This window comes from Phacochoerus africanus, chromosome 4 (assembly GCF_016906955.1).
Source record: "Phacochoerus africanus isolate WHEZ1 chromosome 4, ROS_Pafr_v1, whole genome shotgun sequence".
Lineage (NCBI taxonomy): Eukaryota > Metazoa > Chordata > Mammalia > Artiodactyla > Suidae > Phacochoerus > Phacochoerus africanus.
Genome location: NC_062547.1, coordinates 10513852 through 10540307, shown reverse-complemented (window position 1 = coordinate 10540307; position 26456 = coordinate 10513852). Strand labels below are relative to the sequence as shown.

At 51.9% G+C, this 26456-nt stretch overlaps 2 protein-coding genes across 3 annotated transcripts; both read left to right on the top strand.

The window, feature by feature from the left end:
- On the top strand, positions 1-7923 carry LOC125123945 (pregnancy-associated glycoprotein 2-like). Its single transcript, XM_047774117.1, has 7 exons — positions 1-491; positions 1590-1707; positions 1798-1916; positions 3169-3368; positions 4317-4433; positions 5914-6241; positions 7493-7923. The coding sequence occupies exons 1-7, from the start codon at positions 312-314 to the stop codon at positions 7643-7645; spliced, it is 1215 nt and encodes a 404-aa protein (XP_047630073.1). The 5' UTR covers positions 1-311; the 3' UTR covers positions 7646-7923.
- Positions 7924-18296: 10373 nt separating this feature from the next.
- Positions 18297-26062, top strand: LOC125123944 (pregnancy-associated glycoprotein 2-like). Of its 2 annotated transcripts, XM_047774115.1 has the most exons (8): positions 18297-18813; positions 19892-20009; positions 20096-20214; positions 21466-21665; positions 22613-22729; positions 24188-24329; positions 24417-24515; positions 25769-26062. In XM_047774115.1, the coding sequence occupies exons 1-8, from the start codon at positions 18634-18636 to the stop codon at positions 25919-25921; spliced, it is 1128 nt and encodes a 375-aa protein (XP_047630071.1). In that variant the 5' UTR covers positions 18297-18633; the 3' UTR covers positions 25922-26062. The 2 variants fall into 2 exon arrangements, with proteins under 2 accessions (XP_047630071.1, XP_047630070.1); XM_047774114.1 differs by having other exon boundaries at positions 24188-24515.
- Positions 26063-26456: the final 394 nt, after the last annotated feature.

Below are 26456 nucleotides of genomic sequence, written 5' to 3'. Positions count from 1 at the left end.
ATTGTTGAGACTTCCCATATAGAAGTTGCACTACATCCATCCTCTTACTTACGAGCCAGCACATTCTACTTAGGGTGTGGGGTTATTGGATGCAACCTTGGTGCCAATGGAGGCACTGGCAAGAGCTCACATGACCTATGCAACATTACAGAAGAGAACCTGTATTTGAACCTAGGGTTTTGCCATGGTCTTTGCAAGATGACACTCATAACAGTGCTTGGAGAACACACAGTGTCATTACAATGGAGGCGTGACAGTCACTCCACAAAACAGACAGCTGTTGGCTATCTCTTCATTGTTTCCTTTACCCAATGCACTGCGGAAGGATCCCTCTAAGGAAGGTCAAGTCCACCCGAGAAAACCTCAGGGAAAAAGGCTTGCTGAAAAATTTCCTGGAAGAACATCCTCATGACCTGATCCAGAACCACCCGACCGAAGATTCTGCCCCTCAGAAGAATATCTCTCAACAACCCCTGAGAAACCACTTGGATGTAAGTGGCAGGGGAGGATGGCCCCGCAGCACCCCCTGGTGCTCTGGTCTAGCACTGGGTCTACCCTGGAGGTGCCAGGTGGGAGGGTAGGGATGGGGGGGCTCCTGCCAGAAGCTAGAGAACTCGGGGGTGGGTGGGGGTAGTGGAGGACGGGCACCTCAGACCCAGGGGAGAAGGCCCTCCCACCCTCAACTCTTGGTCTGTGGTGACTGGGCCCAGCGATGACCAGGTGGCAGGTAAACATCCATTTCTGAGCCAAAGATATGTCATCGCCTTGAGGAAGATTGTTCTTTTAGACCCAAGGGAGCCACTGAGCTTCAGATGAAGGGTGAGCCCTGTCTGATCAGACAATAAAGCCAACTGCAAAGCCAGTTTGAAACCCCAGGAAGAGTAAATTCACCTCTGAAGCCCCAAAAATGATATAAGTAAAAATTGATTGAGCCCCTTTGGTGGGTGGCACTATAGAAATCTAATATTATATGGTTGTGGCTACTGATTTCATTTATTTTATTTTATTTCATTTGATTTTATCATTTTTTGGCTTTTTAGGGCCATACCTGCAGCATACGGAGTTTCATAGTCTAGGGGTCGAAATGGAGCCAAAGCCACAGCAACATGAATCCGAGCTGTGTCTCTGACCTACACCACATTTCACGTCAACACTGGATCCTTAACCCACTGAGCAAGCACAGCGACCGAACCTGCATCTTCGTGGATACTAATCTGGTTCCTTTCTGGTGATACACAATGGGAACTCCCATGGGCACTGATTTTTCAAAAGGTCTTTCATTGTCAAGAACACATAGCCCAGCCTGAGATACAGGCAAAAAAATAAATGAATGTCACATAAAAGGGCCAACTGCAGGATGCTGACAGGACATGCTTTGAGTTTGGAAGAAGGAGTGCTCAGGCTGGACCTTGAGGGGGACAATGGTGAGCTGCTCCAATGAGGTACTGGTCTGAGCAGAGGCTGTGAGGCGGGGCCATAGGAAAGGGATTTTAGATGCCATGGGACAGCTCAAGGTTGGTGGCACCTCGGGCAACCAGGGTCACCGGAGCAGTCCATTCTGCCCTGACCACCTCTCCCCACCCCTACAGTCGGTCTACGTGGGCAACATCACCATCGGAACACCCCCCCAGCAGTTCAGCATGGTCTTTGACACGGGCTCATCTGACACATGGGTGCCCTCCACCTACTGCCAAAGCATGGCCTGTGGTGAGTGCCCTGAGCCACCCCTCTGGGCTCCCCCTAACCCCCTTCTCTGTCCTGGGCAAGCTGACGGACACTCATCTCCTCTGTCTGCAGTTACACACAACACCTTCGACCCTTTTCAATCCACCACCTTCCAGTTGCCAGGCATCGTCATCGATCTGCATTACGGCTCTGGGACAATGACCGGACTCCTTGGCTATGACACCATTCAGGTAATGTGGACACCACGGGCTGAGGCAGGGTCAGCCGTGAATGGGACTGCTACTTCCCAGACAGATCCGCGATCCCTTGGGAGGGCCTGACTTTCCCAAAGTTCCGAGTGGCTCGCCACCCAAATGCCCTGGGCGACTCTGTCCCTGTGGGGGAAGTGCACCTGCTGACACACAGGCTCTCAGAATGGCCACCCCAGAGAGAGGTCTGGGGCGTGGATTTGCACCTCAAGTGAAATTTTGCCTCAGCAGGGAGAGGGGGAATTACACCCACTTTTTGAACCCCGACTGGGTCTGGCACTGTGCCAGGCACTTCGATTGTGATAATCCTTTAACCCTGCAGCACCCACACAACCACCACCACCCCCACCCCCACCCCACAGCAGGTACTATTATTATCTCCGCCATACAGATTAAGGAGCTGAGGTGCAGAGAGCAAGGGCCTTGGCCAGGGTCATGCATCTGGTAGGCGGTAAAGCTGAGCTGGCCAGTCAGGACTCATGCAGGTGTGGGGTTTTTGGGGGGAGAGAATAAAACTGATCTGGGGACCCTGGGGGGGGGGTCAGCCAAGGGCTTCAGGCACCGAGGCAGGGGAGACAGGGGGCCACAGATGTGGGAACAACCTGCTAAATGCATTCTTACTCTAGGCGGTCTTGGAGAATCTAAATAAAACTAAGCCCAGACTCCCTGAAAGGGTTGAGTATTCTCCTCTCTCTCTCTCCCTTTCCTTTTTTCAGTCTCTGTCACTAGCTCACACGCAAACACACACCCAAAAGAATTTTCGTGACAATCTTGCAGCCTTGCTGTATAATGGGCATCTTTCTTACTGTGTGGATGCAGGACCCACAATGCATTGCAACGAACCCATCCCTTTCTGTCATCAGATCCCAGGGACGCCAAAGAGAAGGCTACCCTGCTCTCTACTCGTGTTCTCCTCAGGTGGGAACCATTTGGTCCAGCCCTGAGTCTCACTGTCCCCGAGGACGAGGGCATAATCTCACTCTCCCCCCAGGTCGAGGGCATAAGGCCAAAACTACAGACAGCATTTTCCAAAGGAGCAGCTGTGGATTGAAATCCACAGACCGGCTGAAATGGAAACCAGATTCCTGTACCAGCGTGGCCTGTGGTCAAGCCAGGGCCCAGGCAGGCCTTAGCTCTCTGCAGGCTAAAGGCATCTCCCTGCCCCTCTCCACTCCAACCCAGCCCCAGCCCTGTTTCACAGACATTCACATGGGAACACACCCTTCTTTCACAGATGGGGGACCTTATCATCAAGAACCAGACATTTGGCTTGAGCCTGACAGAGGATGACATGGTCTTTGAACATGCAATCTTCGATGGCATCCTAGGCCTGGGCTATCCCAGCCTCGCCATCAAAGGGACCACCCCCATCTTCGACACCATAATGAATCAAAGCCTCATTTCTGAGCCTGTCTTTGCCTTCTACTTGAGCACGTGAGTCTGGGTGGAACAAACCCTCTCTCCACATCACCTGTATGATGCTTTCGGTTGCATGAAAATGTCTGGCCTACGTGATCCAGAAGTTTCCTGAGAGATAGTCTAGACCAGGGTAACCAACTGGACTGCAGGGCCACATCTGGCCCTGCCAGCTGGATTCTATAGATACTCTTTTATTGGAACACAACCATGCTCCTGGGGCCAAGGGCAGCACTTGGTCCAGGGAGGTGGAGGGAGGAGGAGGAGCAGTGGAGGGGTCAGGATTCAGGCGGGAGGAGGAGAGAACGGGATTCGCTGACGGATTCGATAAGGAAGGAAGGACAGGGATGGGGGGACTCTTTCTTCCTCACTCACATCTGACCAGGAGCCCAGGACCAGCTAGAGCACTGGCAGGGGCCAGTGCAAAAGGAACATGCGGGACCCCTTGTGGAAAAAGCTTGAGATTCAGGACAGAGATGGCAGAGGCATGGGGGCCTGCTGAATGGGGGGGGGGTGTCCCATGGACAGCACAGGAATCTGTGCCCTGGGCCCGGGAATCTGGCCCTGGGTGAGCTGGATCCATGCCCTTGGCACCCTCAGGTCTCAGCTTTCCTGAAAATTGTCAGGTTGTCCCAGTGGAAGCCCCAGCCCTCCAGTCTGGTGTCCCCTGAGGGACTCTCTCAGCAGGCTCATCGAGGGAGGGGACCAGTCCCTCTAGGAAGGGCGGGTGCTCAGAGCCTGGCCAGGATGTCCCCCCAGGTTCAAATCTCTTTTAGGCTACTCATTAGCCGGTCAGGTACTGAACCTTCCATGCCTCCATTTCTGCATCTGCAAAGTGGAATCCTAGCAGTGCCCCTGATGGGTGGATAAGCACAGCCCTCAACAGTGCCTGCTGTGTGGCCGAATTTGAGAAAAGCCACCCATTATTCTCCTACACTCAGCCCTCCCTCTCCCTCCTCTCCTCAGCGAAACAGAGGTAGGCAGCATGGTGATGTTTGGCGGCGTGCTCGACTGTTACTACAAAGGAGACCTCAAGTGGGTGTCCCTGTCGAAACCCCACTACTGGCAGATACCCTTGGAAAGGTAAGCCCCTCCCTCTGAAGGCCATCCCGAGGGCTGTCCCCACACATGCACACAGACACGGACAGGCACACACACACACACACACACACACACACACACAGTGTCACACACACAGATACACACACGCTCCACAAGCAATGACACACTAAGAAACACAAACAGAGACACAAATAGAGACACACACAGGCACAGAGACACACCAAGACACACAGACACAGAGATACACAGACAGACACACACACCTCCCAGAAGTTTATAATCACCCCGGCCTCCTGACCAGGGTCCTGGCCAGGGACCGGAGATGCTTGTGCAACCCAGGGACACTGCAGCGACCACGTTGGGAGGCAGTTGGGGAGCATGGTTTGAGGACCCTGAAGTGTCCTGAAAGGAGGCTCAGGGAGACTTCCACGAGCCTGAGCAGGCTGGTGCTACGATGACCAACCGTCCTCGGCTACCCAGGCCCAAGCAGGTGATTAGGGCACAGGGTCGCCAGTGGGAAAACAGTACACGTCTTGGACAAACTGGGAAAACGGGTCTCCTTAGGGAGAAGCTACCCAGCAGTGCACAGAGGCTGGCTGCATTCCTGAGACTGGAAAGCACATCAGACAGAGAGATACCTCCTGACCCTGACTCACCCAGCCCCATCCCAGGCACACAGGGGGACAGGGGCTATGACAGGGACCACCAGGGAGCTGGGACCCAAGAGTGGCCTCAGAACAAGAGGCAGGAGTTGAGCCCCTCAGACATGTTCTTCCATGTCCTTGGAGGCCCCGGGGCAATGTCAATCATTGCCTGCCCCGGGGGCCTCAGTGTATGAGCCTGGCCGGGGGGCAGGGCTGGGGGACTACCTCTTCCAGGGCACCCAGTGTCCCCCTCCCCACCACTCTGAGCATCTGCTGCACCGAGAACCTCCAACAGAACTTTGGGCATTGACCCATTATTTCTCAGACACCAGAAACAGGGCTCTGGTTGCCCTCATTCATGTCTTCATTCATTCATTCATTCATTCAAAAAAGTCATCGTGTGGATCTGCTGTGTGCTGGGAATTAAGGTTAGCACTTGCTCTTAGAGACCTAGAATCTAGTAAGGTAGACATTCAGGAAAGAGGTCACCCAAAGAATGAATTGCCATTTGTACCAGGCTAGACGTGGGGAAGTGTGTACAGAGAATGGCCAAGAGTGGAGCCTGATTGGAGCAGGGGGGAGGGGGTGGACGCAGAAGTGGGGGTGGGGGAGAATTTCCTGAAATGTGACAATTAAATGGGCGACCAGCATGAGCCAAGGCCTTGTGGCATGAAGGAGCCCAGGGTTTTCCAGAAATGAGAGGAAATCAGTAAAGGGGAAATGACCAAAGCAAAGGAAACCAGAATGGGGGCATGAGCTGGATGATTGTTCTGGAGATAGTCCCGGGGTGTGGGGAGGTGGCAGTGGGGGAGGCTTCAGAGTGATCCTGGTGCCTACCTTGTCCTGCTGTCTCTTAGGATCAGCATGAAAGGGAAGATTGTTGCATGTAAACGCGGTTGTCAGGCCATCGTGTCTACTGGGACCTCGTTGATGATTGGCCCAAGGAAAAAAGTCTACAACATCCATAGGCGCTTCGACGGCTATTACCTCCAGGACCTGGTGAAGGATCAGGCTACAGGTTCATTCGGGGGCTCTTCACACAATCAGGATAAGGTGTACCAACCTCTCTCCCCTTTTCTCCAACAGTACGTGATCTCATGTAGTTACATGAAGACCCTCCCTGACATCGTCTTCACCATTGAGGGCATTGACTACCCAGTGCCAGCTCGAGCCTATGTCCAAAAGGTGAGGGGCCAACCCTGGGGGCTGGTGCTCAAATCGGGGGCTTGCAGGAACCATTGGGCTGCTTGCTGGGAGCAGGGAGCACCCTACAGGCCAAGCTGCACCACTGCAGATGCGCCTAAGCGCCAACCCCACCAGCACGTACCACCACCCTCGGGGGGTGAGGGTTCCCAGCGCTTCCCACAAAAGCAACCTCTTGAAGGCAAAGGGAAGACTAGGACAACCACCATCCTGAAATCCATATGGAGACTCCACCCCAGGCAGGCGCAGTGCCAGGCACAAGGAGAGGGGACCACTAAGGGCCTCAGCCCTCAAGGAGCTTCCGGTCAACCAGGGCCCACGGATGGATGACACAGAATCCCTGTGATCATCAGGCTGAGGGACAAGGGGGGTTGGCTGAGGACACTGCCAGTGTGTTGTCCCACCAGAGTGGTTCACAGTCTCCCTGCCCATCTCCAAAGTGCCCTGGTTTGGATGATGTTTAGAGGGTTTCCCTGAGTCCTAGGCTGCACCTGCCCTTCGTAAGGCCCAGTTCCCCCTCTGGGAGCTGGGACACCAGACCAGCCCTGGGCAGGGGTTGGAGGCCCTCCTGCATGAAGGGGACACAGTGACTGCACAGCCCCTGGCTCAGACTTTAGCATTAATGCACGTCAGCTCCCGATGGGAATTGAGAGGAGGCTGAAGGAGCTCAAAGAAGGCTTTGAGGAAGAGAGGGAATTTCAGTGATTGTAAACCCCCAGCCTCATGGAGGGGTGAGAAGCCCCTCTGGGGTGGAGGCAAATCGACACTGGGCTCCGTGCCCCTGGCACCCCTGGGGGCTATGCCAAGGGATGCCAGGGGCAGGACCAGTTGATGAGGGCTAGAGACAAGGAAGCACCAGGGCAAGTTACTCAGTCCAGCCTGGAGTGGCCAAGGAGAGAGAGCAAGGATCCAGGAAGGCCACCCGAGTGGGGGTGGGGGAAGAGGCGCTGAGCGCAGCCTTAAAGAACAGGTTGTGGGGAAAGGGGCAAGAAAAGGCCTTCTGTGCAGAGAGAACAGCCAGCCTGGGGCAGAAGGAAAGAAACAGCAGGGACGGGGGGCGGCTACAGACTGCCTGGTTCTTGGGTGGACACCTCCGCCTTCTGCAGCTGCTGAGAGAGTCACGTGGCTCTCACCTAAGGAGGGAGATGAAACCCAGAAACTGTGGATCTGGATACGGGGGGAAGCAGCAGGTGAGGGCTCAGGCTCATGGCTGTGTCTTTCCTGCTCACACAGATTGCTAGGGGAATGTGTGTGAGTACCTTTGAAGGACGAAGAAACAAATCCATTCGCAATGAGGTCTGGATCCTGGGGGATGTCTTCTTAAGGTTGTACTTCACCGTTTTTGATCGAGGACAGAACAGGATTGGCCTGGCTCCCGCTGTATAAATGCTGGGGCTGCTTCCAGAAACAATCAGGCCCAACCCCCAAACACACATTCCCTCACACCTAGGGCATTCTCGCTCAGGGAGTGCGGCTTGAACAGGCTTTGCTGCTCAGCAAAGCAATGTTCTCAGTGAAGAATAAAGGATTGCCTTTGCAACCAACTGGGGCCGCTCTCTGAGTCAGGGTGATGATTCATGATCATGCAGGACTTGACGACATAGTCTGAACCACAAGTGAGAGGAGCCCACCTCCACGAGATTTCCAAAGGAAGGGCAGACTTCTTGGAAGGATACTGGGGATTGGGGATGCAGGAACCAGAGCAGATCCAAAGATCTCAGTGACTGGACCCAAGTCATCTAGCCTCACCGCTTTCATTGCTCAGGCTTCTAATCATATGGAAGAACTCCAGAGAGGCCTGCCCAAGGGTTTTCTCTCCCTAAGGTATATCTAACCCCTAGGGAAACAAGCACGGAAAAGATCCAGGATACAAGGGATGCTCTGACTGGCCCACCTGAGGTCATGGGTCCAACCCCAGGCCAACCATCGTGGAGGAGGTCATGGGGTACCATGATGGGCTTAACTGGGTCACATGGCCTCGCAGGGCAGCGTCTGACTGACAGGGTTCTCCAGAACCATGTGACTGGACGGGGGAGAATGGCCTCAAAGGTAGTGTGGCAGAGGGATGTTCTATTTCAAGGAAGAGTTTGGGACTACTGCAGCAATTCTGTCACTTTCTCAGAGGGGTGGTAAGGGGTAAGAAAAGGCAAAGCAAGGAGTTCCTGGGTGGCCTGGCAGTTAGGGAACGGGATTGTAGCTGGGGCCACTGAGATGGCTCGGGCTGACTCCCTGGCCCTGCGCATGCCACAGGCCAGGCCAAAATAAAAATTTCTTTTTTCTTCATCCCATCTCAGAGGACCATTGACAGCGGGCTTTTGCTCCAGAAGGGCTCCGGTTGAAGCCGTGCAAACTAGGATGTTCCCCTTGTCCCCATGCCACAGTCACCAACTCTCTTTTGCCCACACCTGCAGTGTTCTTTCCAGCCCCCTTTCCGGGCTGAGAGACCCAGGTGGATGCCTGAGACATCCCCATACTTTCGGGGGCCCAGCGTGGCCCTCGCCTTGGCCTCCAAGGCTGTTGCAGGCACTGTCTTTCATGGAAAGGGGGGGCTACCAGGTACACAAAGGCTTCAGCTTTCCAGCTCCCTCCAGGGTCCGAGATACCAGCTGGTTCCAGCTGCCAGCATTCGGCACATTTGCAGACCCCTGGCATAGGCCCAGACTGGGGACAACCGGCTGCTTAGAGGCAAAGGGAGGTCCATGTGGAAAGAGGAGCAGGGAAGAATAAAAAAGACAAAAAACACACCCAACTCAATACAGAGTTCCAGCTTTTACCTCATTCAGGCAAGGCAATGTCACCTAAAGGAATGTCTCAACTTTTCATTCAGTGCATATTTCCTGAGCCTGGTACTGTGTGCCTGGTACTGTGCTGGACCCCACACAGAGCCCACCACACCCAGACATGCAGACAGATAAACAGACAAACCCCCAGTGGCAAGGGCCAGATGGAGAAAACGGCAGAGGCGTTGAGATCAGAACTGGTTTTTGGCTAAATGGAGACGCAAGCAAAGAGTTTGTGAGACTCGTTTTCCAAGTGGTCCTTGTGGGGCCATAAGCAATGCCTCTCCTGGTGAGAAACCACCAGTAACAGTCGTAATAACCAGCCCCAGTTGCTGACACGTGCAGTCTCCCTGTTTCCTCATGAGCCCCTGCGGGGCGTGATCCCCATGGTACAGATGAGGGAAGTCTCCTCCCATCTTCTGGCTCTAGTACCAGTGACAGGCACACAGTAGGTCCTCAATTACTCCATGTCGAGTGGGTGAATCAGTAAGTGCTTCCACTAGAACACCCTGCGGCACCCATGTCGGGGATCATGCATGATGTCAGCCTGGCTTATTTCCATAATAGCAACCTGGAAAGGTCAGGCTTTACTCCCTAGTTGAGCCTACGGGCAGGGCTGAACCTGGCGTCTGCTCATAAGCCCGTGCTGTTTTGTGTTTCTCTATTGGCAGCCTGTGCCACCACCATGAGAATAAATTCTGATGTTCAAAGCAAACACCTTGTCCTACCCTCCACAGTTATCCTTTACTAACTGCAGACCAGAGACATTTGTAGGCTCCATTGAGAGGAAAAGTCGGAAAAACAGGAAAAAGACAGATCTAGAGCCCTTCTCGTAGGAGTATAAATTGGTGCCGTCTTTTGGGAGGTGATGTGTCCTTAAAATGAGTATGGCCTCTCTCCCAGCAATTTTGCCTCTAAGTTTTATGCTAAAGCAATGATCAGGAGCACCCGCAAACATAAATGAGCAAGGATGCACGCCTGGGGTCGCTCACACAAGGGGAAATTCTAGGACATCCCGAGACTCATTGCACAAAGGGTACACACAGCACAGAGAGGCCATGGAGCAACTGCCTTCAAATTGTGTTTTTTGGGGGGGGGGGTATTCAGTGTTGGGAGATGTCGTTCCAATATGACACTGAGGGAAAAGAACAGAATATAGAACAGCATGATCCTGAGACTTCCCGTTGTGGTTCAGAGAAAAGGAATCTGACGAGTATCCCTGAGGATGCAGGTTGGATCCCTGGTGTCGCTCAGTGGGTTAAGGATCCTGTGCTTCCATGAGCTGTGTTATAGGTCACAGAAACGGCTCAGACCTGAGTTCCTGTGGCTGTGGTGTAGACTGGCAGCTGTAGCTCTGATTCGACCCCTAGCCTGGGAACTTCCATGTGCCACAACTCTAGCCCTAACAACCAAAAAAAAATTTTTTTTTAAATTTTAAGTAAATATTGAAAGGGTGTGATCCCAGTGTTGCGAAGCACATGGAGGATACTGCAGGTATCTGGCCAGACAAGTGCCACCGGGAGCTTTTCTGCCTGGCTTCAAATCCCACTTCTGACACCCACAAGTCATGTGATCTTGACAAGATCCTCTCTGGACAGCAGATTCCTCTTCCGTAAATTTAGGATGAGGATGGTTTGTTTCACACGAATCCTCAGGAAAAGGCAAACCAAGTGACAATGAGCTATCCCCTCACACTTACTGGGATGGTGTTAACAAAGAACCGAGATAGGACGTGTTGATGACGATGTGGAACCGTGTGCTGGTGGAAGGGACAACGAGGCAGCCACCGCAAGACAGAATGGAGGCTGCTCCAAAAACTGCAAAGAGTAATTGCTATCTGATTGAGCATTCCCATTTCTGGGCATTTATTCCGAAAACTTAAAAGCAGGATATGAAAGGGATATTTGCACTGTCCTGTTCACTGCAGCATATTCGCAATAGCCAAGATGGCGAAACATTTCTGATCCATCTGCAGTTGCACGGATAAAGAAAACGTGGTAGAGACATACCAGGGAATAGTATCCAGCCTTTAAAAAGAAGAAAATACTGCCGTTTCTTTACATTTACATTATAGTTGCCTTTCACTGTTCTCTCCATTTCTGCTGAATAGCAAAAGTTCCAGTCATACATAGCTACACATTCCTTTGTCCATATCATCTTCCATCATGTCCCATCACAAGAGACTGGACATATTTCCCTGGGCCATACAGCAGAACTTCGCCGCTTATCCATTCTAAATGTAGTCGTTTGCATCTTCTAACCCCATGCTTTCTGACCATCCCACGCCCGCCCCCTCCCCATTGGCAACCACATGTCTCTTCTCCATGTCCCTGTGTGTGTTCTTTGTTCTGTAGATAGGTGCATTTTGGCATAGTTTAGATTCCACATATGACATATCTTATGGAATTTGTCTCTCTCTCTCTCTGACTGACTTCATTTAGTATGAGACTCTCCAGTTCCGCCCGTGTTACAACAAATGGCCTGATTTTGTTCTCTTCTGTGTCTGAGTGGTATTCCACTGTGTACATGTGCCACATCTTAATCCACTCACCCGTCGAGGGACATTTGGACTCTTTCCATGTCTGGGCTGTTGTGAATAGTGCTGCAATGAGCATAGGGGTGGCATGTATCTTTTTGAATGAAAGGCTCTTCTGCTGATATGCCCAAGAGTAGGATTGCTGGGTCATGTGGTAGCTCTATACCTAGTTTTCTGAGGTCGCCCCATACTGTTTTCCATCGTGCTTATACCAATCGACATTCCCAGTGAACAGGAGGGTTCCCTTGCCTCCACAGCCCTTCCAGCATGTGGCATTTGTGCGCTGCTTAATGACAGCCATTCTGACCGGTGTGAGGTGGTGACTCATTGAAGTGATGATTTGCACTTCTCCAGTAAGTACTGATGTGGAGCACTTTTCCGTGTGTCTGTTGGCCATCCATGTCTTCTTTGGAGAAACGTCTGTTTAGGACTACGGCCCATTTCTCACTTGGGGTGTTTGCTTTTGGCTGTTCAGTTGCAGGAGATGTTTTCCTGTTTGGGAGACGAAGCCCTTGTCGGGTGCATCGTTTGCTGCTGCTTTCTCCCATTCCAAGCTCTGTCTTTCCCTGTTTGTATGGCTTCCTTTGCCATGCCAGAGCGTGCCCGTTGACTAGTCCCATTGGTTTGTTCTGGGGCTTATTCCTATTGCCTTGGGAGAATGACCGAAGAAAACCTCTGTACGGTTGATGTCAGAGAAGGGTTAGCCTCGGTTCTCTCCTGGGAGTTGGGGGGTGTTTTGTCTAATGGTTAAGTTGTAAGCCATCTTGAGTTTCTTTGTGTGCATGGTGTGAGGGAGCATTCCAGTTTCATCGATTCACGTGCAGGTGTCCAGTTTTCCCAGCACCGCTTGCTGAAGAGCCTGTCTCCTCCCCGTTTTCTCTTCTTACCACCTTTGTCGAATCCCAGTTGACTGCAGGTGTCTGGGTTTATTTCTGGGCTCTCTGTTCTGTTCCATTGGTCAGTATGTCTGTGTCTGTACCAGTGCCACACTGTCCGGATTACTGCTGCTTTGCCATAGAGTCGGACATCAAGACAACAGGAGGAGTTACGCCTCCTGCTTGGTCTGTGCGCCTCAGGATTGCTCTGGCAATTCAGGCTCTTTTATGGTTCCCTATACATTTTTGGATGGTTTGTTCTAGGTCTGAGCAACATGTCATCAGTAATGCGACAGGGATCTCATTCAGTGTGTCGATTGCTTTGAGTGGGTGGCATTTCAATGGTATTAATCCTTCCAGTCCAAGAGCATCGGGACATCTTCCCATTTCTCCGAATCCTCTTTAATTCATTTGATTAATGTTTTATAGTTCTCAGCGTATAAGTCTTTCACCTCCTTGGTCAGGTTGATGCCTAGATGTTAGTTTTCCTTTGGTTTTCAAAGGCATTGTCTCTTTGTGTTCCTCTTCTACCCCTTCGTTGTTAGTATACAGAAATGCAACCAGTTTCTGAATGTTAGTCTTGTACCCTGCTACTTTGCTGACTTCGTTGTTCAGGGCAAGTAGTTTTTGTGTGGAGTCCTTAGGGTTTTCTGTATATAGCACCGTGTCATCTGCATAGAGTGGCAGCTTTACCTCTTCTCTTCCCATTTGGATGCCATTTATTTCTTTTCTTTTTCGGATCGCTGTTGCCCAGGTCTCCCGATGCTAGGTTGAGTAAAAGTGGTGAGATTGGACATGCTTGTCTTGTGTCAGATTTTAATGGGAAGGCTCTTGGCTCTTCTCTGTCGAGTATTGTATCAGCTGTGGGGTTGCCATCCATGGCTTTTATTGTGTGAAGATATGTTCCCGCCATGCCCACCTTGGTAAGAGTTTATTTCTTGAAAGGATGTTGGATTGTGTCCGATGCCTTTTCTGCCTCTATTGAGACGGTCGTGTGGTTTTTGACTTTTCTTTTGTGAATGTGGTGTATGCAGCTGATTTAGTTGCATAGGGAGGACCATGCCTGTGAACTTGGGATGAATCCCATTTGGTCGTGTTATATGATTATTTTATGTGTTGTTGGATTCGGTTGGCTAAATCTTTGGAGAGAATTTTTGTGTGTCTCTTCATCAAAGATATTGGCATGCAGGTTTCCTTTCTGATAGATAGCATCTTTGTCTGGTTTTGGTAATGGGGGATGGTGGCTTCATAGACTGTCATTGGCAGTCTTTCTTCTTCCTCAAGTTTGTGTGTGTGTGTGTGTGTGCCTTTTACAGCCATCCCCATGACTCCCAGGGTAGGGGTTGATTCAGAACTACAGCTGCCTGCCAACACCATGGTCTCAGCAATGTGGGATCTGAGCTGCATCTGCGGTATCTCCCACAGCTCACAGCAATGCCAGATTCCAACCCCACTGAGCAAGGCCAGGGATTGGTCCTGCCTCCACATGGATACTAATCTGATTCATTTCTCCTGTACCACAATGGGAACTCCCTTCTTTGATCTTTTTGAAATGTTTAAGCAGGATGGTTCTTTGTATGTTTGATAGAATTTGCTTGTGAATTTTGGCTCTGGAATTTGCTTTGCAGGGAGTGTTTTTATTCCATGTTCAATGCCATTTCTAGTGACCAGTCTGTTCGAATGCTGAAGTTCTTCTTGATTCAGTTTTGCTGGGCGGTATGTCTTTAGAGAGGGGTATATTACTTGTAGGTTGTCAAATTTGTTGGCATATAATTGTTCATAAAATTCTCTTAGGGGTTTTTGTATTTTTGCAGTATCTGAGATCTCCCCTTTTCCATTGCTTCTTTTATTTGGGTTCTCACTCTCTTCTTCTTCTTTTTTCTTTTGGTCGTTTTGCCTTTTTTTTTTTTTTAAGGGCTGTGCTTGTGACATACGGAGTTTCCCAAGCTAGGGGTCGAAATGGAGCAGCCGCTGCCTGCCTACCTACGCCACAGTCAGCAATGCTAGACCTGAGCTGCACCTGTAACCTAAGCTGCAACTTATGGCAATGCCAGATCCTGAACCCACTGAGCCAGGCCAGGGAACAGACCCACATCCTCAAGAACACTATGTCTAGTTCTTGACTCGCTGAGCCAGAACAGGACCTCCAAGTCAATATTTTATAATAACATATAGGGGGAAAGGATTTAAAAACAAAAAAGATGTGCGTGTACGTATAACTCAATCCTTTTGCTATACACCAATAACTAGCAAAATCTTGTAAATGACCTCTACTTCCATTTTAAAAAATTCAATTTCATTACTAGCAATAAAAATGACCCCAAAGACCTAAACAGTGTTCCCTGGAGATCTCACCCAGTCCACTCCTCTCTCCATCCGCATTATACCCAGTTGTGCACCTGCCCTATGTACCCCATTTGATACTCCCCTGTGGATGGTCACTTCAGGTCAGCTTCGGGTCTTTGGCTTTTACAAAGAAGGTTGCCGAGAACAGCTTGCCCACATAATGGCTTGCAGTTTGCCAGAGAATCTTTGGGATAAGTCCCTAGAAGGAGGATGGCTGAGTTAAAGAATATATGTGTGTGTTGTTTGCTAGATTCTGCCAGGTCCATTCCATAGGGACTGAACCACCAAACCTAAATTTTAGCAATGTGCAAAAATGAGGAGGAAGATGCAGTGGCCTCCCACCCAAGCTAGCGACGAGGTCAGCCTCCCACACTTCTACCTGAAGGACAGGCCTGCACAGATCTCAGGCAGGCAGGAACACCCAAGGCCAGAGAGCCCTGAAGGAGCTACAAAACAACATCTTCTTTGCTCTGGCGGCAATAACACTTTACCCAGTAGCCCTGTTCAACTCAGGCTGAGCAGAAGCTCAGAGTAGTCTTTTTGATCTTTGTTGATTGATAAGACACTTAAGAATTTGTTGCTCTTGGAGTTCCCTTGGTGGCGTAGCGGTTAACGAACCCGACTAGGAACCGTGAGGTTGCGGGTTCCATCCCTGCCCTTGCTCCGTGGGTTAAAGATCTGGCGTTGCCGTGAGCTGTGGTGTAGGTTGCGGACGTGGCTTGGATCCCCCGTTGCTGTGGCTCTGGCATAGGCTGGTGGCTGCAACTCCGATTCAACCCCTAGCCTGGGAACCTCCATATGCCGCAGGAGCGGTCATAGAAAAGCCAAAAAGACAAAAAAAAAAAGGATCTGTTGCTCTTAGAGTTCCCATGGTGGTGCAGCAGAAACAAATCCGCCTAGGAACCATGAGGTTGTGGGAATGATCCCTGGCCTCACTCATTGGGTTAAGGATCTCGCACTGCCGTGAGCTGTGGTGTAGTTCTCAGAGGCAGCTTCTGTAGGCCAGCAGCTGTAGCTCCAACTTGACCCCTAGCCTGGGAACGTCCATATGCAGTGGGTTCAGATCTAAAAAGCAAAATATTAAAAGCAGTCCCAGTCCCATAATGGATAAGCGATAAAAATTTTTTAAAAATTTTTATTTTAAAAAATTAAAAATAAAAAATTTTTTTAAATTTCTTCCTCTTTGTATGATTGCTGTGGCAGACTAAATGCTTCAAGGCATGGAACCTATTGGGGAATTATTTCAGGTGCGTGACAAGCAGAAACTTTTCTAATCCTTGGGTTATTTGCCCCCAGGGGATCTTTACAGAGGGATGGAAAATTCACAGGGTTAAGAGGCATTCAGCCTCTAAGAGGCATTCAGTCTCTTATTCATTCAGCCAAAGCGAATGGAACCCCTGCTCCTATCCCTCTTGACTCCCACCTCTTGGCCAGAAGTAAAAGCATGTGTAGCCTGCAGGGTGAATCCAGCTCATACTTGCTTGAGGTTGAGATCACACTATGTCTTTTGAAAAAGTAAAGAGGAAGACAGAGAGAGAGAGAGGAAAAAAAATTAGGAGCTAACATTTGAAATCAGGAGATTTTACATAAACATCCAGATTCCTGACTTCTCTGGAAAACTTGCCCAACCAGCCTGCTTTCCAGCATGGCAGCCACTCAGCTTGGAGATGAGGAGAGGCTGCCCCAGCCCAGGATGCCCATCCAACCAGGCCATTCTTTGCTCTTGCATCCTCACCCATGAGTTTGTGAGAACTGCCCTAGACTGCCAGCTCCCTGAAGACAAGGACTGCCTGTGTCTGACTCATGTTTGACTTCCTGGCATCTGACCTGGACCTCAGCACACAGGGTCCTCCACTAATGTGCCGGATGAGCAAAACATCTTTTGGAGGCATGCATCCCATTTCTTCCAGTAGTAAGACTGTGCCATTGGAATTCTGCTCTAGCCTTGGTTTCTGAAGCTGATGGGCATCCCAGAGGCCATGATCTGTGCCACGGGTCCCGACCGAAAGCCACTTGCATGTCAGTGGGCTGACCCTCAAGTCTTCACTTTGACATTTGATCTCTTTTCCTCCTTCCAAGCTCCTCTCCAACAGAGGCAGCAAGGCACACCTCATGTGTGGCTGTCCAGACCACATGAGATCTTGAAATGTCAATCATAATCCCTAACACTTATTTTTATCGTGCTATTAGCGGTGGTTCATCTCCAACATCACAAGAGTCTCCCAACTCTTTGTTAGTCCGCACTTCTGTTTGGTTGTGCAGCCAAGCCCCAAGGAAGAGATTAGAGCAGAAATCTCTGTATGCTGAGAATTTTCTAAGTCCACTCCCCAAGGACACTGATGGAGGTAAAGATCTTATCAGGAGATCTGTATTTCTTATCAGGTCCATTAGTGGCCGACAGAGGACAATTCGGGCATGTCAGAGCATATATAACTAGGAGCTTCTGGCCACCACTGCATGCCCAGGAATTGCTATTTCCTGAGTACCTGGACCCAGGAAAGAAGCATGAAGTGGCTTGTGATCCTCGGGCTGGTGGCCCTCTCAGAGTGCTTAGTCATGTAAGTATGGGGACCAGAAGTGACATCATCTCTCTCTCTCCGGAGTATTTCTTGTCATCCTTTTATTCATCTACCCATCATGGTTAGAAGGGAATGTCACCATTCCCTGACAGTCTTAAACCTCAACTCTCACTGATAGATGAGTACCTTGCGGTCTGTCCAAGGGTCTTGGGGTTGGTCTGCAGGATTGCACAACTCTGGGTCAAGAGTCACACAATGACCTACGTGAAAAAATGGCACTCCTTGGATTTCTTCAGTGCACAATCTGTGCAGCGGTCAGCGTAGTGTGGTAGAACAGCACTTCTCCTGCATTTGCTCCTAGGTCTTCTCTTGGCTCTCCCTCCATTTCTGTGTCTTTGTATTTCTGGGGCTTCTTCTCCGTGTCTCTCCTTTGTTCTCTCCATCTCTTTGGATGTCTATGTGCATGCAGAACTCTCTGACGTCTTGTTATTTTTTCTTTCTCAATTTTTATTCTTCCTCATTTCTCTTTTTGGGGGTTTGGTTTTTGGTTTTTTGGGGGGGGGTTTGTGTCTTTGTTTTCTTTTTAGTGCCACACCTGCAACATGTGGAGTTTCTCTGGCTGAGGCTCGAATCGGAGCTACACCTGCTGGCCTCTGCCACAGCCAGAGCAACACGGGATCCAAACAAAGTCTGAGACCTATAGCACAGCTCATGGCAACACCAGATCCACAACCCAGTAAGCGAGGCCCAGGATCTAACCCACATCCTCACGGATACCAGGTGGGCTCCTTACCACTGAGCCACCACAGGAACTTCCCTTCGCCTCTGAATTTCCATAATTTACTTCCCCATCTCCTGGCTGACCACAGCAAAGCCACACACTCCCCTGTCCTGCATTTCAACTTCCTCCTCTGCAAAAAGAGGATCATGATGACCCTTGGGCCTCCCTCCCAGAGCTGCTTTGAGGCAGACGCAGCAGGGCGGCAATAGCAATGGTAATGGCTGTCATTGTTGAGACTTCCCATATAGAAGTTGCACTACATCCACCCTCTTACTTAGGAGCCAGCACATTCTACTTAGGGTGTGGGGTTATTGGATGCAACCTTGGTGCCAATGGAGGCACTGGCAAGAGCTCACATGACCTATGCAACATTACAGAAGAGAACCTGTATTTGAACCTAGGGTTTTGCCATGGTCTTTGCAAGATGACACTCATAACAGTGCTTGGAGAACACACAGTGTCATTACAATGGAGGCGTGAGAGTCACTCCACAAAACAGACAGCTGTTGGCTATCTCTTCATTGTTTCCTTTACCCAATGCACTGCGGAAGGATCCCTCTAAGGAAGGTCAAGTCCATCCGAGAAAACCTCAGGGAAAAAGGCTTGCTGAAAAATTTCCTGGAAGAACATCCTCATGACCTGACCCAGAACCACCCGACCGAAGATTCTGCCCCTCAGAAGAATATCTCTCAACAACCCCTGAGAAACCACTTGGATGTAAGTGGCAGGGGAGGATGGCCCCGCAGCGCCCCCTGGTGCTCTGGTCTAGCACTGGGTCTACTCTGGAGGTGCCAGGTGGGAGGGTAGGGATGGGGGGGGCTCCTGCCAGAAGCTAGAGAACTCGGGGGTGGGTGGGGGTGGTGGAGGACAGGCACCTCAGACCCAGGGGAGAAGGCCCTCCCACCCTCAACTCTTGGTCTGTGGTGACTGGGCCCAGCGATGACCAGGTGGCAGGTAAACATCCATTTCTGTGCCAAGGATATGTCATCGCCTTGAGGAAGATTGTTCTTTTAGACCCAAGGGAGCCACTGAGCTTCAGATGAAGGGTGAGCCCTGTCTGATCAGACAATAAAGCCAACTGCAAAGCCAGGTTGAAGCCACAGGCAGTGGAAGGGCAGCCTCCAAAGACCCAAAAATTGATTGAGCCCCTTCGGTGGGTGGCACTGTGGAAATCTAATACTACACGGTTTGGGCTACTATTTTGTTTTATTATATTGTATTTTTTACTTCTTTGGGCTACACCTGCAGCATACGGAAGTTCCCAGGCCAGGGGGCGAATCAGAGCTACAGCTGCCTGGCTGAGCCACAGCAAGGGCAGCACGGATCCAAGCTGTGTTTATGACCTACACCACAGCTCACAGCAACACTGGATCCTTAAACCACCGAGTAATCCCAGGGATCGAAGCTGCATCTTCATGGATAGTACTCTGGTTCCTGTCCGATGGTAAACAATGGGAAATCCCATGGGTACTGATTTTTAGAAAGGTCTTTTATCTTCCTCAAGAATGCAGAGCCCAGCCTGAGACCCAGGCAAAGAATAAATGAATGTCACATAAAAGGGCCAGCTGTGTGCTGTTGACAGGACATGCTTTGGGTTTGGGCGAAGGAAGGAGAAGGGCATGCTCAGGCTGGGCCTTGAGGGGACACTGGAGAGATGCTCCAATAAGGCACTGGTCTGAGCACAGGCTGTGAGGTGGGGCGTGGGCAAGGGACCATGAGGTTGGTGGCAGCTCAGGAAACCAGGGTGACCAGGGCAGTCAGTTCTGCCCTGACCGCCCCTCCCCGGACCCTACAGATGATCTACGTGGGCAACATCACCATCGGAACACCCCCCCAGCAGTTCAGCATGGCCTTCGACACAGGCTCATCTGACACATGGGTGCCCTCCACCTACTGCCAAAGCATGGCCTGTGGTGAGTGCCCTGAGCCACCCTCTGGGCTCCCCCTAACCCCCTTCTCTGTCCTGGGCAAGCTGACGGACATTCATCTCTGTCTGCAGTTACACACAACACCTTCGACCCTTTTCAATCCACCACCTTCCAGTTGCCAGGCATCGTCATCGATCTGCATTACGGCTCTGGGACAATGACCGGACTCCTTGGCTATGACACCATTCAGGTAATGTGGACACCACGGGCTGAGGCAGGGTCAGCCGTGAATGGGACTGCTACTTCCCAGACAGATCCGCGATCCCTTGGGAGGGCCTGACTTTCCCAAAGTTCCGAGTGGCTCGCCACCCAAATACCCTGGGCGACTCTGTCCCTGTAGGGGAAGTGCACCTGCTGACACACAGGCTCTCAGAATGGCCACCCCAGAGAGAGGTCTGGGGCGTGGATTTGCACCTCAAGTGAAATTTTGCCTCAGCAGGGAGAGGGGGAATTACACCCACTTTTTGAACCCCGACTGGGTCTGGCACTGTGCCAGGCACTTCGATTGTGATAATCCTTTAACCCTGCAGCACCCACACAACCACCCCCACCCCCACCCCCACCCCACAGCAGGTACTATTATTATCTCCGCCATACAGATTAAGGAGCTGAGGTGCAGAGAGCAAGGGCCTTGGCCAGGGTCATGCATCTGGTAGGCGGTAAAGCTGAGCTGGCCAGTCAGGACTCATGCAGGTGTGGGGTTTTTGGGGGGAGAGAATAAAACTGATCTGGGGACCCTGGGGGGGGGTCAGCCAAGGGCTTCAGGCACCGAGGCAGGGGAGGCAGGGGGCCACAGATGTGGGAACAACCTGCTAAATGCATTCTTACTCTAGGCGGTCTTGGAGAATCTAAATAAAACTAAGCCCAGACTCCCTGAAAGGGTTGAGTATTCTCCTCTCTCTCTCTCCCTTTCCTTTTTTCAGTCTCTGTCACTAGCTCACACGCAAACACACACCCAAAAGAATTTTCGTGACAATCTTGCAGCCTTGCTGTATAATGGGCATCTTTCTTACTGTGTGGATGCAGGACCCACAATGCATTGCAACGAACCCATCCCTTTCTGTCATCAGATCCCAGGGACGCCAAAGAGAAGGCTACCCTGCTCTCTACTCGTGTTCTCCTCAGGTGGGAACCATTTGGTCCAGCCCTGAGTCTCACTGTCCCCGAGGACGAGGGCATAATCTCACTCTCCCCCCAGGTCGAGGGCATAAGGCCAAAACTACAGACAGCATTTTCCAAAGGAGCAGCTGTGGATTGAAATCCACAGACCGGCTGAAATGGAAACCAGATTCCTGTACCAGCGTGGCCTGTGGTCAAGCCAGGGCCCAGGCAGGCCTTAGCTCTCTGCAGGCTAAAGGCATCTCCCTGCCCCTCTCCACTCCAACCCAGCCCCAGCCCTGTTTCACAGACATTCACATGGGAACACACCCTTCTTTTACAGATGGGGGACCTTATCATCAAGAACCAGACATTTGGCTTGAGCCTGACAGAGGATGACATGGTCTTTGAACATGCAATCTTCGATGGCATCCTAGGCCTGGGCTATCCCAGCCTCGCCATCAAAGGGACCACCCCCATCTTCGACACCATAATGAATCAAAGCCTCATTTCTGAGCCTGTCTTTGCCTTCTACTTGAGCACGTGAGTCTGGGTGGAACAAACCCTCTCTCCACATCACCTGTATGATGCTTTCGGTTGCATGAAAATGTCTGGCCTACGTGATCCAGAAGTTTCCTGAGAGATAGTCTAGACCAGGGTAACCAACTGGACTGCAGGGCCACATCTGGCCCTGCCAGCTGGATTCTATAGATACTCTTTTATTGGAACACAACCATGCTCCTGGGGCCAAGGGCAGCACTTGGTCCAGGGAGGTGGAGGGAGGAGGAGGAGCAGTGGAGGGGTCAGGATTCAGGCGGGAGGAGGAGAGAACGGGATTCGCTGACGGATTCGATAAGGAAGGAAGGACAGGGATGGGGGGACTCTTTCTTCCTCACTCACATCTGACCAGGAGCCCAGGACCAGCTAGAGCACTGGCAGGGGCCAGTGCAAAAGGAACATGCGGGACCCCTTGCGGAAAAAGCTTGAGATTCAGGACAGAGATGGCAGAGGCATGGGGGCCTGCTGAATGGGGCGGGGTGTCCCATGGACAGCACAGGAATCTGTGCCCTGGGCCCGGGAATCTGGCCCTGGGTGAGCTGGATCCATGCCCTTGGCACCCTCAGGTCTCAGCTTTCCTGAAAATTGTCAGGTTGTCCCAGTGGAAGCCCCAGCCCTCCAGTCGGGTGTCCCCTGAGGGACTCTCTCAGCAGGCTCATCGAGGGAGGGGACCAGTCCCTCTAGGAAGGGCGGGTGCTCAGAGCCTGGCCAGGATGTCCCCCCAGGTTCAAATCTCTTTTAGGCTACTCATTAGCCGGTCAGGTACTGAACCTTCCATGCCTCCATTTCTGCATCTGCAAAATGGAATCCTAGCAGTGCCCCTGATGGGTGGATAAGCACAGCCCTCAACAGTGCCTGCTGTGTGGCCGAATTTGAGAAAAGCCACCCATTATTCTCCTACACTCAGCCCTCCCTCTCCCTCCTCTCCTCAGCGAAACAGAGGTAGGCAGCATGGTGATGTTTGGCGGCGTGCTCGACTGTTACTACAAAGGAGACCTCAAGTGGGTGTCCCTGTCGAAACCCCACTACTGGCAGATACCCTTGGAAAGGTAAGCCCCTCCCTCTGAAGGCCATCCCGAGGGCTGTCCCCACACATGCACACAGACACGGACAGGCACACACACACACACACACACACACACACAGATACACACACGCTCCACAAGCAATGACACACTAAGAAACACAAACAGAGACACAAATAGAGACACACACAGGCACAGAGACACACCAAGACACACAGACACAGAGATACACAGACAGACACACACACCTCCCAGAAGTTTATAATCACCCCGACCTCCTGACCAGGGTCCTGGCCAGGGACCGGAGATGCTTGTGCAACCCAGGGACACTGCAGCGACCATGTTGGGAGGCAGTTGGGGAGCATGGTTTGAGGACCCTAAAGTGACCTGAAAGGAGGATCAGGGAGACTTCCACGAGCCTAAGCAGGCTGGTGCTACGATGACCAACCATCCACGGCTACCCAGGCCCAAGCAGGTGATTAGGGCACAGGGTCGCCAGTGGGAAAACAGGACACGTCTTGGACAAACTGGGAAAACGGGTCTCCTTAGGGAGAAGCTACCCAGCAGTGCACAGAGGTTGGCTGCATTCCCGAGACTGGAAAGCACATCAGACAGAGAGACGCCTCCTGACCCTGACCCACCCAGCCTCATCCCAGGCACACAGGGGGACAGGGGCTATGACAGAGGCCACTAGGGAGCTGGGACCCAAGAGTGGCCTCAGAACAAGAGGCAGGAGTTGAGCCCCTCAGACATGTTCTTCCATGTCCTTGGAGGCCCCGGGGCAATGTCAATCATTGCCTGCCCCGGGGGCCTCAGTGTATGAGCCTGGCCGGGGGGCAGGGCTGGGGGACTACCTCTTCCAGGGCACCCAGTGTCCCCCTCCCCACCACTCTGAGCATCTGCTGCACCGAGAACCTCCAACAGAACTTTGGGCATTGACCCATTATTTCTCAGACACCAGAAACAGGGCTCTGGTTGCCCTCATTCATGTCTTCATTCATTCATTCATTCAAAAAAGTCATCGTGTGGATCTGCTGTGTGCTGGGAATTAAGGTTAGCACTTGCTCTTAGAGACCTAGAATCTAGTAAGGTAGACATTCAGGAAAGAGGTCACCCAAAGAATGAATTGCCATTTGTACCAGGCTAGACTTGGGGAAGTGTGTACAGAGAATGGCCAAGAGTGGAGCCTGATTGGAGCAGGGGGGAGGGGGTGGACGCAGAAGTGGGGGTGGGGGAGAATTTCCTGAAATGTGACAATTAAATGGGCGACCAGCATGAGCCAAGGCCTTGTGGCATGAAGGAGCCCAGGGTTTTCCAGAAATGAGAGGAAATCAGTAAAGGGGAAATGACCAAAGCAAAGGAAACCAGAATGGGGGCATGAGCTGGATGATTGTTCTGGAGATAGTCCCGGGGTGTGGGGAGGTGGCAGTGGGGGAGGCTTCAGAGTGATCCTGGTGCCTACCTTGTCCTGCTGTCTCTTAGGATCAGCATGAAAGGGAAGATTGTTGCATGTAAACGCGGTTGTCAGGCCGTCGTGGATACTGGGACCTCGTTGACACTTGGCCCAAGGAATCAAGTCTACAACATCCATAAGCGCTTCAGTGGCTATTACCTCCAGGACCTGGTGAAGGATCAGGCTACAGGTTCATTCGGGGGCTCTTCACACAATCAGGATAAGGTGTACCAACCTCTCTCCCCTTTTCTCCAACAGTACGTGGTCCCATGTCAAGACATCAACACCCTCCCTGACATCGTCTTCACCATTGAGGGCATTGACTACCCAGTGCCAGCTCGAGCCTATGTCCAAAAGGTGAGGGGCCAACCCTGGGGGCTGGTGCTCAAATCGGGGGCTTGCAGGAACCATTGGGCTGCTTGCTGGGAGCAGGGAGCACCCCACAGGCCAAGCTGCACCACTGCAGATGCGCCTAAGCGCCAACCCCACAAGCACGTACCACCACCCTTGGGGGGTGAGGGTTCCCAGCGCTTCCCACAAAAGCAACCTCTTGAAGGCAAAGGGAAGACTAGGACAACCACCATCCTGAAATCCATATGGAGACTCCACCCCAGGCAGGCGCAGTGCCAGGCACAAGGAGAGGGGACCACCAAGGGCCTCAGCCCTCAAGGAGCTTCCGGTCAACCAGGGCCCACAGATGGATGACACAGAATCCCTGCGATCATCAGGCTGAGGGACAAGGGGGGTTGGCTGAGGACACTGCCAGTGTGTTGTCCCACCAGAGTGGTTCACAGTCTCCCTGCCCATCTCCAGAGTGCCCTGGTTTGGATGATGATTAGAGGGTTTCCCGAGTCCTAGGCTGCACCTGCCCTTCGTAAGGCCCAGTTCCCCCTCTGGGAGCTGGGACACCAGACCAGCCCTGGGCAGGGGTTGGAGGCCCTCCTGCATGAAGGGGACACAGTGACTGCACAGCCCCTGGCTCAGACTTGAGCGTTAATGCACGTCAGCTCCCGATGGGAATTGAGAGGAGGCTGAAGGAGCTCAAAGAAGGCTTTGAGGAAGAGAGGGAATTTCAATGATTGTAAACCCCCAGCCTCATGGAGGGGTGAGAAGCCCCTCTGGGGTGAAGGGAAATCGACACTGGGCTCCGTGCCCCTGGCACCCCTGGGGGCAATGCCATGGGATGCCAGGGGCAGGACCAGCTGATGAGGGCTAGAGACAAGGAAGCAGCAGGGCAAGTTACTCAGTCCAGCCTGGAGTGGCCAAGGAGAGTGAGCAGGGATCCAGGAAGACCACTCGAATGGAGGTGGGGGAAGAGGCTCTGAGCGCAGCCTTAAAGAACAGGTTGTGGGGAAAGGGGCAAGAAAAGGCCTTCTGTGCAGAAAGAACTGCCAGCCGGGGGCAGAAGGAAAGAAACAGCAGGGAGTTGGAGGGCAGCTACAGACTGCCTGGTTCTTGGGTGGACACCCCCAACTTCTGCAGCTGCTGAGAGAATCACGTGGCTCTCACCTAAGGAGGGAGATGAAACCCAGAAACTGTGGATCTGGATACGGGGGGGAAGCAGCAGGTGAGGGCTCAGGCTCACGGCTGTGTCTTTCCTTCTGCTCCAGAGTTCTAGAGGACTGTGTGTGAGTACCTTTCAAGGACGGAGAAGTAGGTCCACCCGGAAGCAACTCTGGATCCTGGGGAACGTCTTCTTAAGGCTGTACTTCACCGTTTTTGATCGAGGACAGAACAGGATTGGCCTGGCTCCCGCTGTATAAATGCTGGGGCTGCTTCCAGAAACAATCAGGCCCAACCCCCAAACACACATTCCCTCACACCTAGGGCATTCTCGCTCAGGGAGTGCGGCTTGAACAGGCTTTGCTGCTCAGCAAAGCAATGTTCTCAGTGAAGAATAAAGGATTGCCTTTGCAACCAACTGGGGCTGCTCTATGAGTCAGGGTGATGCTTCATGATTGCGCAGGACTTGATGACATAGTCTGAACCACAAGTGAGAGGAGCCCACCTCCACGAGATTTCCAAAGGAAGGGCAGACTTCTTGGAAGGATACTGGGGATCGGGGATGCAGGAACCAGAGCAGATCCAAAGATCTCAGTGACTGGACCCAAGTCATCTAGCCTCACCGCTTTCATTGCTCAGGCTTCTAATCATATGGAAGAACTCCAGAGAGGCCTGCCCAAGGGTTTTCTCTCCCTAAGGTATATCTAACCCCTAGGGAAACAAGCACGGAAAAGATCCAGGATACAAGGGATGCTCTGACTGGCCCACCTGAGGTCATGGGTCCAACCCCAGGCC

Coding starts and splice junctions, on each gene's coding strand:
- LOC125123944 (XM_047774114.1), top strand. CDS start 18,634: ATGCACTGCGGAAGGATCCCTCTAAGGAAGGTCAAGTCCATCCGAGAA. Junction 22,730..24,187: donor TGGCAGATACCCTTGGAAAG/GTAAGCCCCTCC, acceptor GCTGTCTCTTAG/GATCAGCATGAAAGGGAAGA. Junction 24,516..25,768: donor CTCGAGCCTATGTCCAAAAG/GTGAGGGGCCAA, acceptor CTTCTGCTCCAG/AGTTCTAGAGGACTGTGTGT.
- LOC125123945 (XM_047774117.1), top strand. CDS start 312: ATGCACTGCGGAAGGATCCCTCTAAGGAAGGTCAAGTCCACCCGAGAA. Junction 1,708..1,797: donor CTGCCAAAGCATGGCCTGTG/GTGAGTGCCCTG, acceptor CTCTGTCTGCAG/TTACACACAACACCTTCGAC. Junction 4,434..5,913: donor TGGCAGATACCCTTGGAAAG/GTAAGCCCCTCC, acceptor GCTGTCTCTTAG/GATCAGCATGAAAGGGAAGA.